The sequence below is a fragment of the Onychostoma macrolepis genome, chromosome 08 (assembly GCF_012432095.1).
Source record: "Onychostoma macrolepis isolate SWU-2019 chromosome 08, ASM1243209v1, whole genome shotgun sequence".
Lineage (NCBI taxonomy): Eukaryota > Metazoa > Chordata > Actinopteri > Cypriniformes > Cyprinidae > Onychostoma > Onychostoma macrolepis.
In genome coordinates this window covers 10538707-10558759 of record NC_081162.1, presented here as the reverse complement: position 1 = coordinate 10558759, position 20053 = coordinate 10538707, and the positions used below count along the sequence as shown (strand labels likewise).

The following is a 20053-nucleotide window of genomic DNA, read 5'->3' as shown; positions in this document are numbered from 1 at the left end:
GCAGATTTATTCAAAAAGAAAAACTGAAATATCACATGGTCTTAAGTATTCAGACCCTTTGCTGTGACACTCATATATTTAACTCAGGTGCTGTCCATTTCTTCTGATCATCCTTGAGATGGTTCTACACCTTCATTTGAGTCCAGCTGTGTTTGATTATACTGATTGGACTTGATTAGGAAAGCCACACACCTGTCTATATAAGACCTTACAGCTCACAGTGCATGTCAGAGCAAATGAGAATCATGAGGTCAAAGGAACTGCCTGAAGAGCTCAGAGACAGAATTGTGGCAAGGTACAGATCTGGCCAAGGTTACAAAAAAATTTCTGCTGCACTTAAGGTTCCTAAGAGCATAGTGGCCTCCATAATCCTTAAATGGAAGACTTTATGGCAGAGTGGCCCGACGGAAGCCTCTCCTCAGTGCAAGACACATGAAAGCCCGCATGGAGTTTGCTAAAAAACACCTGAAGGACTCCAAGATGGTGAGAAATAAGATTCTCTGGTCTGATGAGACCAAGATAGAACTTTTTGGCCTTAATTCTAAGCTGTATGTGTGGAGAAAACCAGGCACTGCTCATCACCTGTCCAATACAGTCCCAACAGTGAAGCATGGTGGTGGCAGCATCATGCTGTGGGGGTGTTTTTCAGCTGCAGGGACAGGACGACTGGTTGCAATCGAGGGAAAGATGAATGCGGCCAAGTACAGGGATATCCTGGACGAAAACCTTCTCCAGAGTGCTCAGGACCTCAGACTGGGCCGAAGGTTTACCTTCCAACAAGACAATGACCCTAAGCACACAGCTAAAATAATGAAGGAGTGGCTTCACAACAACTCCGTGACTGTTCTTGAATGGCCCAGCCAGAGCCCTGACTTAAACCCAATTGAGCATCTCTGGAGAGACCTAAAAATGGCTGTCCACCAACGTTTACCATCCAACCTGACAGAACTGGAGAGGATCTACAAGGAGGAATGGCAGAGGACCCCCAAATCCAGGTGTGAAAAACTTGTTGCATCTTTCCCAAAAAGACTCATGGCTGTATTAGATCGAAAGGGTGCTTCTACTAAATACTGAGCAAAGGGTCTGAATACTTAGGACCACGTGATATTTCAGTTTTTCTTTTTTAATAAATCTGCAAAAATGTCAACAATTCTGTGTTTTTCTGTCAATATGGGGTGCTGTGTGTACATTAATGAGGGAAAAAAATGAACTTAAATGATTTTAGCAAATGGTTGCAATATAACAAAGAGTGAAAAATTTAAGGGGCTCTGAATACTTTCCGTACCCACTGTATATCAAATATATATATTTTAAAATATATTTATTTAATCGCGCAATGATATCACGTCATTTAGCAACTTTTAGCAACAAATCGACCTTCCTTTAGCAACTTTATCTGAAAATTAGTTGGCAACACTTAAGTAGCCTACTTGTGAAACAGTTACAATATCTTTTTTATTTTTTTGTCTTTATGCTATGTATAGGGAAGTAAGCAAAATAGCAAGGTAATCAAATCTCTTGTTTGCATTATTGTAATGAAGGTATATTTTTAATTATTCACCGCCAAGTGTAATACTAAATAGTGTATTTAGAGTAAAGTTTGATAGCATGCAGAAAAAAACATTTATTTGGAAAAATACATATACTTTTTATTTTCATTTATATTTCACAATAAAACTCATGAAAGCATATTTAACTTTAATCCAAACAATCTAATAATTAACATGATGAAAATCACATTTTACCAGTGAACTAGCATGTTAGATTGTCATTTGCCCCTGTGAAAAATGATGTTACGTCCTTGTGAATATATTTAAAACCCTTATTCCTCACAGACTTATAGAACAGGTTCATGTTAACTGAAACTTGTTTACTGCTAATACTTTGAGTGTGCAAGATCAGTCCTTGTCTAATTGAGGGTTCCTCTACAGTTCTCTGCGGCACACAGGCAGGGGATCTTCTCATCCTCAATAGGGAATTTGTAATCGTAAGTGATCTCTTCATTTACACCAATAGGTTGCCGAGAGTAGATGACTATCTTCTTTTGAGCTTCGACAGTGATGATTTTGGCATAGCAGTTTGGCTATGGAAGGAAAAACACAAAACCAGTAAACATAGAATTAATTACATTCATACTAAATGCTAAACAACAAAAATAATTATTTGGCATATTGACAATGTATTATGGCTAGTTACTTAAAAACACATCATTTTGGTCTTACATTACAACTGTGATTGATGAATCTTGCCAGGTTACCGCACTTGGTTGCATCAATGATAGTGTCCTGGTCGACTCGGAAAAGATAACTGCTTCCAATACCTTCATTTTCATAGCGCCTTTCACGCATGTCTGCAATCACCTACAAGCAGAATTTGGAATATAATAAAAAATATACCGGAACTTGTGAATTTGCAAAACATTTATAGCTTTAAAAAAAGAAATCACTGATGATTTAACTCAGAAATGAGTGCTGAAATATCTAAATATGTGTTTTAAGTTCAGATTGTGTATTGTGTATCTCACCTGTCGAATGCTCTGGCCTACATATTCAATTATCATTTCATCTGCAGCAATAGGTTCCTCTGCAAACAGCCCCCAGTCGTGAATACGACTCCTACCAAAACGCAGCTTCTTCTTACGGAACTGTAAAGAGGGAAAATATTTACACTCCTTGTGGACCATATAAAAAATAAAAAAATGAAGTAGCAAAATAGTGCTGTTGTGGAAGATTTTGGTGTTTCTGGTTATTCTACCATCTCTTTAGTTGTGTTATACTGTTGTTAGCACTAGGACAGCTGGTCCGTCTCACCTTGAGTTGGTTGAATTTGAGGAGGTCGCTGTCACAGCTGAAGGATGACAACAGGCGACGCTGTTCTGCTCTGAGTTCTGATCCTGATCTGGATGAAGATGGAATCTGAGCTGGCACACTTTTCCCCTGCATAGATCATCATATAATCTCAAATTACTTTTAAAAGTGCATTAAGTCATGAATTTCAAGACTTGACATATTCATGAAAACATCTTGGTCTTGGACTTTATACTGACACCTACTGGTGTGGATGCATAAAGTTTTTGTTCATGACAGTAAATTGGTCAAACTGCACAACATGCATGATTACGACACAACATGGTGGACATGGTAGAATAAAACTTTTTTTTTTTTTTTTCTTCGAGTTTACATTTCATGTGAGTTGTATTTGTTTACAAGTAAAACTTTTTGGAAGTGAAAAAATGGCGCATCTTTAAATAGACATAATGCAGAGAAATAACTGATGGTATTTTTAAGGTCTTTAAACGTGTTTATATATTTACAAATGAATGGCAACCGTAACAGACAAATAAATAAAGCACAATTTTCTTTCCAGTATTACGTCAGCATTATTTTTAGTTTACTATAATTGTATTTATTAATATTTTTAATTACTTTTTACTTATTCACATTTCAGTTTTCCTTGTAATTTTAATAAGTTTCAGTAATGTTGTTTTTCTTAGTTTTGGTGGGTTTATATAGGTTTGATTAAATTTTAGTCATTTTAGTATTTCAGCTGCAACTTATTTCATGTAGCTCCAAGGCAGCATCATTTTTGTTTAAGTTGTTCATCTGATGTTTGTTTTATTTTATTTCAGCTTTATTTCAATTACCGAAAACAATTTGTTAAGGTTTCAGTTAACAATAACAGCACTGTTTCTTTCTCACCTGATTATTTGAAATAAACTCTTCTGAAGCAGAAAGCTCATCCCTGAGATATCGCAGCTTTTCCCTCTTGCTGATGAAGTAATAACCCTCACTGCGTGCACAACCTGTCACATGATTCCTGATTCCATCCTGCCATCTTCTTGGCCTGTCGTCAGGAGTGCTGGTTGGTGCAACAGAGTCAAGGAACAAACAACAGAGCAACATGCATATGGAAAATATATTTGACACGATATATTTTAACACATTAGTCCACTGGATAAAAAATACATTATCAAGTACTGTGACTATGACATGTATTATGTGTTTAAGGATATGAGGATGTGGGACCCAGCGTGTGCTGTTCAACCAATCACATTCTTTATCCTCCACCACAAGCCTCTCATAAGTGGCCTTCAGGTGATTGATCTCCTCCTCATTTACCCCCTTAGTCCACACAGCATGAAGGACCAGCTTCTCTCTTCTCTCAGAACGTGGAGAGAAGATGAGGGGACATGTGGATGAAGGTTCTCTCCACCTTCTCCACACATAAGAACTCTCCTGAAGCCTTTGATTCTCACTCTGTTGATGTCTGTCCTCTGTTGATGTAGTTTGTCTATGGGATTCTGGTGGTTTTTGCTCAGTCCTAATATCTGAGACACAATCCAAAGGCCCCAAAACCTGATTTGAAGAAGATTTTGTTGTCACATTGTTCACTTGTAAGGGTGAATGAGTATTTATATTTGTGTATTGTCTTGTCCGTTGTAATTCAATTATTCGTCTTCTCATTTTAAGCCGCTCTCGTCGCCTTTTCAAGCGTGCCGTGTCTAAACAAGCTGTTCGACCTGAGGAGATATGACAGTCATGAGGTGCATGACTACTATTTATACTGAAATGATTAGTTTGCCCCTCTGACTGTGCAAAACCAGAGTTGTGATGATGGAGTCCACTAGCCCACAGCTCTCTATGGGTTCGGACAGGTGGAGATGGAGACATGTCTCTCCCTGGAGTCCTCGGGATCCCGCTGTCAGCACATGGAGACAGAACGGGGTTACAGGGGCTTCCCATTCTCAGTGAGGTCTCTTGCAGTAATCCCGCTGGTGTTATTCCCTCAGAGTGATAAACGTGGCGTGGACCATTGACCCTGCCTGGTGTTTTTGGTATTTCCTCATACATGGGGTATGAGGAAGGGAGAGGAGGACAGTGGTAAACGGGTGAGAAGGGAAATTCCTGGATGCCTGTGGGAGAAGGAGGAAGTGGTAGTGGTGTAGGTGGCCCTGGAGGTAAAAAATGATCCTCAGTCTCCTCCATTTCCAGACATCCACCAGGTGTGTGAGGCAGCTCCACCTCCTCAATAGTAGGAGGTGAAAACCGCAGTCCCAGCTCCATTTCAGGGTCTCTATCAGACAAGGATCCAGTGGGTGTGATGGGTCTGAGGTTCTCAGAATCCTCCAGTGTTTCTGTAATGACTCTCTGGTCCTCTGAATCTGAAGTGTATTGTGTCTCCAAATCATCTGAAAGCAGAAAGATACAGATTCTGCAACTACTTGATAAACTGTTGATTATTTATTTAATTGTCTGTTATAACAAATATGCAAATATAATGTAAGTCTATATAATGCAAAAATGGTTGAAAATATAAAGATTACAAAACAAATGTAATACAAAAATGTTTGAAACAGTTGAATCATCCAAAATTACAGTAATACTGCATAATGGAGAGTAACATTATTACAATATAACAGCATATACTGTAATACATTTTTGTTTTTTACTACTTTATTATGGCGCAAAAACCTGATTATATATAGGATTTTATTTAACGGCAGCCCTATAAGTTTGTTATATATTATTGCAAAATGTAAAAATATAGAAATATATAAACTAATATATAATAACATAATAATTATTATTTAGACACAAAAATAAAATGGTAAAATGATCATATGATCATATTTACATGTATACAGTGGGGCAAAAAAGTATTTAGTCAGACACCAATTGTGCAAGTTCTCCCACTTAAAAAGATGAGAGACGCCTGTAATTTTCATCATAGGCATACCTCAACTATGAGAGACAAAATGAGAAAAAAAAAATCCAGAAAATCACATTGTAGGATTTCTGGCTCTCACAGACCTGTAACTTCTTTAAGAGGCTCCTCTGTCCTCCACTCGTTACCTGTATTAATGGCATCTGTTTGAACTTGTTATCAGTATAAAAGACACCTGTCTACAACCTCAAACAGTCCAACTCCAAACTCCACCATGGCCAAGACCAAAGAGCTGTCAAAGGACACCAGAAACAAAATTGTAGACCTGCACCAGGCTGGGAAGACTGAATCTGCAATAGGTAAGCAGCTTGGTGTGAAGAAATCAACTGTGGGAGCAATTATTAGAAAATGGAAGACATACAAGACTACTGATAATCTCCCTCGATCTGGGGCTCCACGCAAGATCTCACCCCGTGGGGTCAAAATGATCACAAGAACTGTGAGCAAAAATCCCAGAACCACACGGGGGGACCTAGTGAATGACCTGCAGAGAGCTGGGACCAAAGTAACAAAGGCCTCAAATCCTGCAGTGCCAGACGTGTCCCCCTGCTTAAGCCAGTACATGTCCGGGCCCGTCTGAAGTCTGAAGCATTTGGATGATCCAGAAGAGGATTGGGAGAATCAGATGAAACCAAAATATAACTTTTTGGTAAAAACTCAACTTGTCGTGTTTGGAGGAGAAAGAATGCTGAGTTGCATCCAAAGAACACCATACCTACTGTGAAGCATGGGGGTGGAAACATCATGCTTTGGGGCTGTTTTTCTGCAAAGGGACCAGGACGACTGATCCGTGTAAACGAAAGAATGAATGGGGCCATGTATCGTGAGATTTTGAGTGAAAACCTCCTTCCATCAGCAAGGGCATTGAAGATGAAACGTGGCTGGGTCTTTCAGCATGACAATGATCCCAAACGCACCGCCTGGCAACGAAGGAGTGGCTTCAGAAGAAGCATTTCAAGGTCCTGGAGTGGCCTAGCCAGTCTCCAGATCTCAACCCCATCGAAAATCTTTGGAGGGAGCTGAAAGTCCGTGTTGCCCAGCGACAGCCCCAAAACATTACTGCTCTAGAGGAGATCTGCACGGAGGAATGGGCCAAAATACCAGCAACAGTGTGTGAAAACCTTGTGAAGACTTACAGAAAACGTTTGACCTCTGTCATTGCCAACAAAGGGTATATAACAAAGTATTGAGATGAAATTTTGTTATTGACCAAATACTTATTTTCCACCATAATTTGCAAATAAATTCTTTAAAAATCCTACAATGTGATTTTCTGGATTTTTTTTTCTCATTTTGTCTCTCATAGTTGAGGTATACCTATGATGAAAATTACAGGCCTCTCTCATCTTTCCAAGTGGGAGAACTTGCACAATTGGTGGCTGACTAAATACTTTTTTGCCCCACTGTATGTATGTGCATGTGTTTGCTTGTATTTTTTTGTGTTAGATATGAACTAGAAAATCAAAATCAAATGTTTTCGGCATGTTCACTGTGGGTTTGTAAGGCACTATTTCCCTTACTTTACCTTTTATTGGCTTAATTTAGCTATTTTGTGTAAACCTGCTTGTAGAAATGGATCAGTGAAGAGTAAACCATACCTGACAGTTCTCTGTATGTGGGAGACGGTGGGCTTGGCAGCTCTGACTCCTGGTCTGAAAAGAATATCACCGGGTCTGGGAGCTTTAGTTTGTTTGTTAAACAGTGTTTAACTGGGTCCTGTAAGGTGTATCTGAGAGGCTCAGGTAGTTTCAGACCTTGCATATAAACTCTAACGCTCAGTTCCTCCTCTGGGTCTTCTGTGCTAGCTGGATCCAAATCTGCAAGAGCCGAACCACAAATGACATTTGTCAAAACTGATGATTTAAATATTTATTTAAATATAAATGGTATTTAATGTTTTGCTACACCAATTGGATCAGAAAACTAGCTCTGATATAGCTATGAGAAAATATTAAGAATTCTCAAAAACATCTGATGCGCAGATAACTGAAACACATACATTCTCCTTGTAATATAATGTAAATAATGCAACAACAACAACAACAACAAAAAAACCAGTTGTTATAAATGTCCAGTTCAAAACTTTGATTAAGTTATGATTTATCATCTCTAAAAAATAACAATACAGATGAAGATAAAAATGCATGTCTTGTCTAAACAGTGACCTCTAGAGGACATATATATATATACATATATTTGATTTTTTTATTTTCATTTTGGAAACATGGGGGTTGATTTGTGCTTTATGTGAAAACAGAAAATCTATAAACTAACCGAACAATTCATGTTCCACATCACTTTCTACTAAATCTGGAGCAGATGGGGTCACAGGGGGGTCAAGATCTTCTTCCCATTGTGTAAAAGATGAGTAAATAGGAGTGTGAATGATCTCCTGGTTTTCATTTTCATCCTCATCTGAAGAAATCCATATAGTCTCTTCTATTTTTCTGTCCTCATGTGGAGTTTCAGTAAAAGAATGTTCACCATCCAACTGATCGTCCTCCCCAGAAGACAGAGAGTCTGAGGAATCATCGTTTCTGTCATCTGAGGAGTCAAAAACAGATCTAGAGGAAACTGAGGAGTCAATAACAGATGGAGAAGAAGCTGAAGAGTCAGAGACAGTTCTGGGAGAGGCTAAGGAGTCGTATCCTTGGCTTTTAGAAGCAGATGAGTTTGAACTTGTGTGACTGATAGTATCTGAAATATATAAAAACATACAATAAATGTATCATACAAGATGTAGAAAATATAATTATTTTAAAATTCTCTACAGAAGTTTGGGTTCAGTAAGATTATTTGTTGTTGTCATCTCTTATGTTCACCAAGACTGCATTTATTTGATTAACAATACAGTAAAAGCATTCATTTCCATATATTTTAAAATATAATTTATTCCTGTGACAGCAAAGCATTACTTCAGTCTTCAATGTCACATGATCCTTCACAAATCATTCTAATATGCTAATATGACGCTTAAGTTGTGCTGATTTGTGGAAACTGATTTTTGGGGGTTTTTCGGATTTTTTGATGAACAGAAAGTTTATTAGCATTTATTTAAAATATTTTTGTAACATTATAAACATATTTGCTGACTCTTTTATTTATTTTAATGCATTCTGCTGTTCCCATACTTTTGAATGGTAGTGTTTATATTTGTATAAAATATACTGAATATATATACAGTACAGAAATACAATTATTTTATTACAATTAACAGATATCAGTAAATACCTGTATCTGAGTGATCTTCATCCTCTATGATACCACTGGGATCACTCTTCTCATCTTTATGTACTTCATCAACTGACATCGCTTTACCCTCCTGAAAAACACAATGACACCATTAAACTCGTGTCCATTTGTGACCGGTAAATGATCACAATTTCAGCTTAAATATTACTTTTTATACAAGTACATATTTGTTTATAAAAAGTGAAACAACACCTGAGTAGACACATGAGCTTCCTCAGATTTTGGATTCTCTGCTTTGTCAGAATTCTCTTCATCTTCTTCCTCTTCACTATCTAACACCAGAGGCCTGGAATGCCTGCGTTTCACCATAGTGTCTTCACTGGAATTTTTGGTTGTGTCCTCTTCAACATTATCTACGGCTGTTTGCTGCTCTGATTCTTTAAAATAAAGGTTTACCATATTTCGTCATTGTGTAAGATTACTTTAAATGTAAGTAGACTGCAAACTCAGGTGGAGACAGGTGCAAACGGTAATAACAGTAATAAAAATGGTAATAGTGAAATAAAAGTAAGATTAAGAAATAAAGTAACATTGTGGAATCACAATCGGAAGATGCTATATAAAGTCACAGTCATCTTTTTATCTCTAAAGTAGGAGCAGGATTCTGTAGAAAACAGATCATTTTTCCACACTCAAACATCAAGGGTTTTTATAAAACCAAGTGAAACAGCGTTCCAAACTAACCTTCATCCTCCGAGTGCTCAAGACCAGGAGAAGGGCAGATCCTTTTGACATCACTAAAGGCTTCAGTTAATGGATCCTTCCTCTTTAACTGAGCATTAACACAAATCAGATATCATAAACCTTTTATATTACTGTTTGATATAAATTTTATGATAGCACAGGCAATACTAAAATGGATAATACATACTAAATCATAGTAAAAACATAATCATAGTCAAGATATCTTCTGTATATCTTGGAATTTACTGAAATACCAAGTTTGTACCTTAAAAGATGGTAGTTTGATGCCACCATGCAGACTTATTTTTCCTGTGCCCAATACAGAGCCTTCAACCCCTGCATTCCCCATTCTTAGGCTCTGCTGCATTGGTCTGAGCATTGTATCTTTATTTCCTCCCGATTTAACAGTTGGGGTGGATACCTGGAGGTGTACAACATGATGAACAGTATATGAAAGCAATGTTGAAATGGTAATGGAAATAAAGATTGACATTACACAGTTTATCACTACAGCTGAAATAAGATGCAATTCCCACCTTAGCTGCCTGTTCTTTATCATCCCACCACTGATCAAACGCTTTGAAGGCAACAATCTCAACCATCCTGCGATGCATGTCTTTCTTTATGCTAGCCCGCAGCTCTGAAGCGACAACAGCTAGAACTCCATCCACTGTTGCCTTATGGGGTGATTCATCCATAGGGACATAACCTGGTGGAGGTACTGAGGGGTCAAACCTGGGCATGGGGGGTGGAGGCCAAGGTGGCCTGTACCTCAACATTGTAGATGAACACCCAGCGGAAGGGAATGGTGGGCGATGAGTCATGAAATTGAAGGTTGGAGGGAGGAAGGGAGGTGAGAATGAGGTTTGCCCTTGTGTTATTCTAGTAGGAATGGGAAGAGGTACTTGGCTACCCTGCCAATTGGATGGCCTACAGACTTGCTGGATCTTTGGAGGAGGGTATAATGAACAAGAAGAACTAGGCAGAGTGTATCCAGGTAACAATGGAGCCATAGGTGGAGGAGGTAAATTAGGAGATGGAAGGGAGGGGTAGTGAGCAGATGGTGATATAATGATTGGAGGTGGGGGCATTTGAAGTATAGTCGGAGGTAAAGAGCTCCTGTTACTGCAGATCACTGGTATACTACACGGCTGATCTGAAGTATCTTCAACTTCATCTGGGTTGACCTTGGGCTTCTTAGCTGATTGAAGTTCATGGTCTTCTTTTCCCACATCACAGAGTGAAGTGAGACTCACATCATCAATGCCAGATAAACTTTCTCTTGGATGAGAGCCATTATTACTCACAATAGATGATGTTTGGTCACAGTTTAGGACAACATCTGTGGAACGAGAAGGAGAGGGGCTGGGATCTTTGGGAGAAGGTTGAGGATGATAGTCTGTACCACCCTCTTCAGTAGCTGAAGTCTCTGAGTCTGAACTTTCTTGGTTCAGAAGAGGCAGAACTGGACTTCCACCACTAAGAAGCATCTGGATGCGAGAGTCCAGGCTGTCAGGCTTTGATTCCAGAGCAGGAGATTCAGATTCAGGAGAAGGACAGTGCACTATAGGCTCTGAAAGATCTTCTGTGGTTTCAGAGGAAGAACACGGCTTTGGGGTATATGAGTGAGAAGACTGGCCTTGTGGTGGACAATGATTTTGGTTCACCTCATGGGCTGTCTTACAAGGTTCTTGAGTACCACTGAAATGATTTTCTGACTTATTTTCATTTATCTGTATATCAGGAAGAATGTAACGAAAATCCACTCCAATAGCCTTTTGAGGCAGAATATCTAAATTAGGAGGGGATGGAGGATCTTCACCAACAGATCTGTGATTAACACTGAGGCCCTTGATTGAGCCAGAAAAGTATTGGCCTGTGAGCTTATCCGAATGTGATGGTGTAGTTGAAGCATCCTGAAATTTTCTAAAAGGCAGTTGACTGGCTGTAGATCCAGAGTGGTAATGAGCTCCCCTATATACAGGTCTATGTATATAGTGGTGCTGTGGCCTACGGTTATATGCGTTTTGGTACTTGCTCTCAAGAGGTCTGACCCGGTGTCCTCTACGAACATGGTTGCTAAAGTGAGGATTGCGTCCTGGAGTTCTTTGTCTATTTGAAAAGCTGCCATTTTGACAAGGAGCTCCACCAAGCTTCCAAAAGTTTTGCACAGCACCTTGAATAATGCTAGGTTTACTTGAGGCTGGTTGAGTAACATGATCAGGCTGAAGCTGTGAGATGTTTGGGATGGATTGAATAAAAGGGACACTGGAGGCACTGTTTATCGGTGTTGATTCATTTGGGGTCTTTTCACACTGAGATGGTGTGCCTGGTCTACTGTGGGTCAGAGAAGGGGTGCAGGGGGTATCTTGGTATTGAGGGGTCTGCCAGAAGCTACTGGGTGTGTCCTGAAGCATGCTGGAGTAGGCAGTATCCATGGATAAAGGAGTAGAACAATCCAACGAAGGGGAGCCATTACATATTGACGACGATGATGATGATAATGTGTAAGTCAGCTTCTTCAGTGGTTCACACTCCTGAAATGTTGAAAGATACTTACAAGTGAACTAAAACAATAAATCCAGACAGGTTTCCAAAATAATAATAAAAATAATTTGTCAAGCAACGTCTTGTACTCACAGTTAAAGAGTCAGTGAACGAGGATGGTGACTGGGGTCCCCAGGCCTCTTCTCCAACAGGGAGAGTAAAAGGTGTATATAAACCACTAACAAGCATCCGGAAGTATCGGTTCCTCTTCACACCTAAAGTAATGAAGATCATGAATCATGTAATGCATGCAAATACAGTAAATCCTGTAATTAATACAGACCGCATACGTGTTCATGAAATATTTTATTTTATTTAGAAGATACTAACAAGGTATTATAGAAAAAAATAAAGGTAGAAATGTACCTTTGGGGTCAAACTCTACATGGATGTTGTTTCCCATCACAGAAGTGTTGTGGAGGTTTTTTACTGCATTATTTGCTGCCTTTACAGATTCAAAAATAACTTTCGCTATTCCTAAATGCTTCTTATTCTTTGGATTGTATAAAACTTTCAAATCTTGAACCTCTCCAAAGTTTGTACACATTTCAGATAGGAATCCATCCCTAATGTTGTCATTAAGCCTTGCAAATGTCAGCTCCTTCGGTGCTCCAACATAATTCTCATCAACCTAAAAAAAAGGGTTTATTGACATATGGCATTATTTTTGTTGTTGTGTTTTGGATGCGAGAAACCCAAAGGAAATTTTAATTGGTCAGATAGCATACATTAACATCTGTTTGTTACTTTTGAGAAACGACTATAAGTTTGATAACACTACCAATCACAATCACCTTTCTTAAAAAAAAAAAAAAAACACTTTTATCAGAAAGTCAGAGGAACAATGTTAAATTGGATAAGTAAGATAGATAGATATATAGATACATTAATGAAAACACATAATAAAGAATATGTTTACACATTTTATTTTCTCAGGGACCCTAAACACAAAGAAAGTAAATACCAATATAACATGAGGGTTACATGTTTATTATAATTTTTTTTTTTTTTTTTTTTTTTAATTAACATAGTACTAACCTTAAATTTGGGGACTGGGAGATCTGCTTCTTTGAATTTTGTCCAAAAACGTGCAATTCTGGGATCTCGTATAACATCCACAGGGAAACATTCAGGATGCTGGCGGACAACAATTTAGTAAGCTTCATTTGTACAATGCAGAATACAACTATACAGTGTAAATAGGATTAGATCTCATTAAGTTGGATAACTATTTTTTTTATGTTAACATCTATACAAATATTAGTAGCTATTTTTTTGTTCTGCTTAAAACCAGATGTACTTACCGGTGCGCTGAAGTGCTGTCCATCATAGCGGTACAATTTCTGACTTCCGCCGTTCAAAACCGGATCAATAATCAGTTTGTAACAACTCCAGTTTGGAGTTGCGTCTTCCAGGGGATCACAACTATCGGTTTTGACTAATAAATCTAAAATTGAAAATCACAGCACACAATGAAAAGTAGCGTTTTCACACGACGGAAGCTCTGAGTCATGAATATAATAAGTAGGCCTGCTACTAACAGATATTTTGATAGGCTGCAGCTTTATTTCTTACCGTTATCTTTTCGTTGACCCTCCTTTTCGACGCTTTCGTACATGATTCGCAGTCATTGTACAATGATAGTAAATGACTCTTTATAAGACGCTGATTAAAACGATATTTCCTGTAAATATCAGGAGGCCGTTGTCAGGAGTACACTGTAGGTCTTACGTGTCTCCCCAGAGGAGCCGCGCATCACTGCTGCACAACAGGTGGGAGGAACCTGCCGCCACACCCGCGCTGTCATCTGGACAGAAGACTGGAGATCACTGCGGATCCGCAAATCAAATAGATAAACGAAATAAATGCATTCAAAAAAACATGTTATTATTATTATTTATCATCATCGTCGTCGTCGTCATCGTCGTTATTAATAGGCCTATTCCAAATTAAAGTTATAAAATATTATTATCTCTAAACTTGATTTATTTAATAAAGTAGGCTACAAAGAATGCTTGTTTTAACCTACTCTACGAACAAGGTGAGTTGTAACAGCGGGTGGAGTTGGTTGTGAATCTATGGAAACATTTTATTTTAAAACAGAATTTTACGTTGTGGAAATTACTCAACAAATACATAGGCTAAATGATAGATTAAAAACATAACAGACAACACATATAACCCCAATCATTTTTACAATTGTGGCAAATGGCTATATTTGGCCTTATCTGTATTGAGGGTCCAGTATTATGGGGTAAGTCATTGAATGCTCAGACACGAAATTTCTGACTTTTTTTTTTTTTTTTACATTTAAGTGAAAGTTTTAAGTAAATGTTACAGTACTGAACTAAACAAAATAATCTGCTGATTTAACTTACTTCAGTTAGGCTATGTAATTTAATAACCATAAAAAATGCATGGGTTAAATACAACCCAGTGCTGGGTAAATATTGGACAGAACACATGCTGGGTTGTTTTCACTATATTAACCCAACCGCTGGGTAAAAACAACCCAATCGCTGGGTTCGTCTATAATATTTCCATATTGTATTTAACCCAGCATTTTTTAGAGTGTGGTTAAACTGTTTTACAACTTACCTTACAGCACTCCTAGATCACCCCTATACTAATAAGAATAAAATCTCCTGGGAAATGTGGGTACTTTCCAGCACATAGTGAACTCTCCTATAAGATTAAAATCTGTAAGAATGAATAGAATTTTAATATTGTTCTTAGTTATGAGCTCATTGTTTCAAACAAGTGAAAACTATTTTACTTAATGATTCATTTATTCATTCTTTGCAACAAATTTTCAGAGTGGTCATGACTTTTCTCTCCTTCATTTAATTTTCTACCAGCATGCTGGCGCTGCAGGCCTGTCTCTAATTCAGTAGGATTGGAACAAACAGTTTTATGGCTCCCTTTGCCTCTAAGGACCTCTTCACTATATTTTCAGTTGTAATGACAGCCCTGCTGGTGTGTTGCTTCATCTGAGCCCAAATATTAAACTCTTTGCTCTAAAGAACTACATATATCAAGCTAGTTTTTAAAGCCAAATTTATGATATCTTTTATTTTGTAAATAATATAACAAATTAATACAAACTCATAATACAGCATGTTACATTTCTTTTATTCAAAACAGGAGACACATTCAACAAGGCTGACAAGTTTTTGACCAAATTTGTTTATGGAAAAATAATATTTAAACATTATATGAAATAAACATATTAAAATTTAGCACATTACAAAATATATCAATGCATATAACATAAACAACCTTTATCTACACATTAAAGCATATTATGTAGAATGTTTCTGATATAAGGAAACAAACATATCTGCTATCTATTGATCCGTTGAAGTCACATATTTAAGGTATAGTTTAAAAACCTGTAATATTAAGTTAATATATATTAAAAACACAAACAAACACATTCTTACCTGTGAAAGTTTATCCAAATTCTCAATGATTTATTGTGAGAGATGACACATTGACCGTTCCAAGATGGCAGATGCGTCAATCAGGGTTGTCAGGTTTTCACAACAAAACCCACCCAATTTCTATTAAAAACTTGCTCAATCGCATTTCGAGGTGGTCCCCAGTAGTCTAGAAATTGGTTCCGGGGGATAAAATACACGTTTTTGGTGGGGTTCCTCTGGTAAAATTTGCATTCCAGGGGCTAAATATCATGTTATTGGGATCGCTTCAACCCACGGACATGAAAAACATTTTAAGGTAGCCATGTTAAAGTAGCCCAATTCTGTGGGAAAATCTTGGACTTAACAACACTGGCATCAATATGTCTGGAGTGCAGAAGCATGGGCATACCATCTCAGCCAACCCAGTCTCATTCACATTCATGGACAAGAATTAACTTTTTTTTATTTTGATTTATTTTTTTATTTTTTTCACTCAACATGACTTGCAATCTAGTGTATTTCAATACACTATAGTATCTCGGTGCAGGGTACCCCTTCAGTGTTTAAATCTTCGCATTTGTAGAAATAGAAATTAGAACAAAAATAACTAAAAATTATTTTATAAATATTTACTATTTTGGAGTACCTAACACTCCTACCCTAAACCTAAACCTACCCACTTCTCATCAATATAAAACACAGGCAAATGTAATTACAACAGACGTATGTATTTATTGTAAAAACATCAACTTATTTTTGTGGGAGAATCTTACATTTTTGTTGTATGAACTTAAAACGACAAGTTGATAAAACTCAAAAATCTGCTGAAGCTGGTTGCCTTAAAATTTTAAGTTGGCTCAACTTTTTTTTCTTTTTTTTTTTTTTACAGTGTATTACAAACATCACGTGTTGCATTCCAAATGGACAGATGTGGGCTATTTTTTCATTATTTCTACATTAAGCAGGTAAACGGTCTGGAGTTTATTCTGAGTGTGCTGTTTGCATTTGGAAGCTGTTGCTGTGAACCCACATCATGCAGTCAAAGGATCTCTCAATACAAGTGAAACAGACAATTGTTAGGCTTCAAAAACAAAACAAATCCATCAGAGAGATAGCAGAAACATTAAGAGTGGCCAAATCAACAGTTTGGTACATTCTGAGAAAAAAGAATGCTTTTTGTTTTCCTTTGTACAGAGCTCGATTTAGGTTTGACTAAACTGTTGCAATTGAATTCATTTTGACAACTAATAGTGTTAAACATCGACTGTTTTTTTTGTTTGTTTTTTTTTAGTTCATTGTTTATATAAAATTCAGTGAAGGTTGACTAAACTTTGAACTATCTGCATGTCTCATCCATGAGTAGGCCTATGCAATGATAGGCGACAATGATAGGCAATGATGAGAACAAGCTTTTGGGGTGTTGAGACCCAGAACCAAACTGACTGAGCAATAAAGCTAGAGTGAGCCCTTTTATTAAAATACCTGGAGGTAATACAAAAATAATAATTAAAAAATTTTCATATTCACTCAATTACCTGTTCTAATGCACAACTTCACAAATTCTCAATTACAATTACGTACAATTTAATTGTTTTCAGTTGTGTTTTAGGCAATGAAACAGTCCAGTATAGTCAAATAGGCTACATTTTGAAATAATGAAGATTTCTGTGCCACCACAGACTGGTTGCTGGCCCCTTCCTGGCCACCCCTATAAAAACAATCTGGCCACTGCCGAAGAGGGCAAATATCCCTATTGCTCAAAAATAAAAATAAAAATAAAAATAAAACCTCATGTTTGTGAATGTGTATTTGATTTACATTTGAGAGAAACTGAGAAGATTGTAAACAATACAAACTAGCTACCTTTCACTGAAAATTGCCGTTTTGAATTCAGAATAGGCCATCTGTGTGATTCAAGTAGATCCAGTGAGTTGAAAACTCTTGCTACTTCATACTTCAATACAAAACAATGCTGAATTTTGACAAAAAGGAGATTTTTAAATGTTATAATTGTGATTTTATGTCTAAATATAAATCCATTAGCAAAACATGTGAAAAGTACAAAGTGGAAATGGCAAATGACACAATAAATGATCCTCTGCTGCCATCCAATGGTCATAGTGGGTATCATCACATTCATTTTAATAGTAGGCCCATTTGTTTTTCTGCCAGGTGAAATCTTAGCAAATAGAAATATTAGAAATATTTTTAAACTTTTTTCACTTCTGATGAGTTTGTAATCTTCCATGAACATATGATTAAAAAAATTGCACAACCACCAATTAGGTGGCGATATACTCTAAGAATGTAACTCGCCATTAAACAAAAGAAGAAAAAAGGAGAATGGCACGCTTTTTGTTGGTGTCCATTTCCATGGTGACTTATCGTTTTGATGAGAATGTCTTGTATGTTAACCGTGAATATTGTTGACTGTGCAGTAGCCTATTATGATTTTACTGTGAACTTACAATGATTTTGGGACCAGCATACATCGAGTAAGCAAGTTTTGGATTAAAGAACCGAGAGTTCAGGGAATACGTGAAGGTAAGTTAACCTTGATGACTGAAATACACACCTGATTTACTAAAAGAAGTGAGAACTGTTCATTTTAAATGCACTTATCTCACTCCTCCCCTCACTGCAGCCACACACCACAATCAAGTCTGACAACCACAAGAACATAGAATATGAATATAATAAGAGAAAACAGGCAGAAACCTGTCATATCTAACACAGGGTAAAGACACTGCTCCTGTTTAGAGAGCGTCAAATGAACTTTGACGGGCTGCTAAGTAACAATGGACTATAACGATCAAAGAACACTGTAAAAGGACACAACACTTGTTTTTAATTTATACTTGTCTTTCATTAAAAATTAAATTGTGGATTAAAAAAAAGATTTATTCTAAAGTGATTAACAAGCCAATCAATCATGCTCACACAAATTTTACATTCCTTATTTAAATAAACAATGAACTTAATATTAGTGTAAATATCGATAAGACAGAATTTTTTTACTAATAGTTCAGCAAAATAATGCCATAATTTTCTCATTGTCACTGGTATTTAAAACCTGCTTGACATCAATCAAAAAAAAATATGTGAACTATTCTTTTTAGATACAGACTGTGAACTAATGTCATGAACTTGAGTCAAATGTATACACGGTTCATTATCAGTCCTGATTACTAGTTTAAAAATCACTGTATTTAAATATTAAATGACTGTAAAATCATCTGTCGCTAATTTTAGCTGACAATATTCGAGATTAGCTTAATCAAATTATCAAAAAATTATTAGCTTATCAAAAAGTTGATTTATTTCACTAATTCCATTCAAAAAGTGAAACTTGTATATTATATTCATTCATTACACACAGACTGATATATTTCAAATGTTTATTTCTTTTAATTTTGATGATTATAACTGACAACTAAGGAAAATCCCAAATTCAGTATCTCAGAAAATTAGAATATTACTTAAGACCAATACAAAGAAAGGATTTTTAGAAATCTTGGCCAACTGAAAAGTATGAACATGAAAAGTATGAGCATGTACAGCACTCAATACTTAGTTGGGGCTCCTTTTGCCTGAATTACTGCAGCAATGCGGCGTGGCATGGAGTCGATCAGTCTGTGGCACTGCTCAGGTGTTATGAGAGCCCAGGTTGCTCTGATAGTGGCCTTCAGCTCTTCTGCATTGTTGGGTCTGGCATATCACATCTTCCTCTTCACAATACCACATAGATTTTCTATGAGGTTAAGGTCAGGCGAGTTTGCTGGCCAATTAAGAACAGGGATACCATGGTCCTTAAACCAGATACTGGTTGCTTTGGCACTGTGTGCAGGTGCCAAGTCCTGTTGGAAAATGAAATCTGCATCTCCATAAAGTTGGTCAGCAGCAGGAAGCATGAAGTGCTCTAAAACTTCCTGGTATACGGCTGCGTTGACCTTGGACCTCAGAAAACACAGTGGACCAACACCAGCAGATGACATGGCACCCCAAACCATCACTGACTGTGGAAACTTTACACTGGACCTCAAGCAACGTGGATTGTGTGCCTCTCCTCTCTTCCTCCAGACTCTGGGACCACTTTTGTTTCACAATCCTCTCCAGGGTGCGGTTATCCCTATTGCTTGTACACTTTTTTTCTACCACATCTTTTCCTTCCCTTCACCTCTCTATTAATGTGCTTGGACACAGAGCTCTGTGAACAGCCAGCCTCTTTTGCAATGACTTTTTGTGTCTTGCCCTCCTTGTGCAACATGTCAATGGTCGTCTTTTGGACAACTGTCAAGTCAGCAGTCTTCCCCATGATTGTGTAGCCTACAGAACTAGACTGAGAGACCATTTAAAGGCCTTTGCAGGTGTTTTGAGTTAATTAGCTGATTAGAGTGTGGCACCAGGTGTCTTCAATATTGAAC

General features: G+C 37.3%; 1 protein-coding gene across 2 annotated transcripts; it reads right to left on the bottom strand.

Moving 5' to 3' along the window:
- Positions 1-1761: 1761 nt before the first annotated feature.
- Positions 1762-14054, bottom strand: setd1bb (SET domain containing 1B, histone lysine methyltransferase b). 2 transcript variants are annotated; one of them, XM_058783885.1, is made up of 18 exons: positions 13783-14054; positions 13512-13654; positions 13246-13344; positions 12574-12838; positions 12301-12422; positions 10197-12215; positions 9926-10081; positions 9661-9748; positions 9169-9353; positions 8956-9046; positions 7999-8421; positions 7323-7541; positions 4014-5188; positions 3699-3866; positions 2811-2936; positions 2525-2644; positions 2223-2360; positions 1762-2083 (listed from the first exon to the last, which is right to left on the bottom strand). In XM_058783885.1, exons 1-18 carry the CDS (start codon positions 13823-13825, stop codon positions 1910-1912), a joined length of 5754 nt encoding a protein of 1917 aa, XP_058639868.1. In that variant the 5' UTR covers positions 13826-14054; the 3' UTR covers positions 1762-1909. The 2 variants fall into 2 exon arrangements, with proteins under 2 accessions (XP_058639868.1, XP_058639866.1); XM_058783883.1 differs by having other exon boundaries at positions 10197-12197.
- Between the last annotated feature and the right edge of the window lie 5999 nt (positions 14055-20053).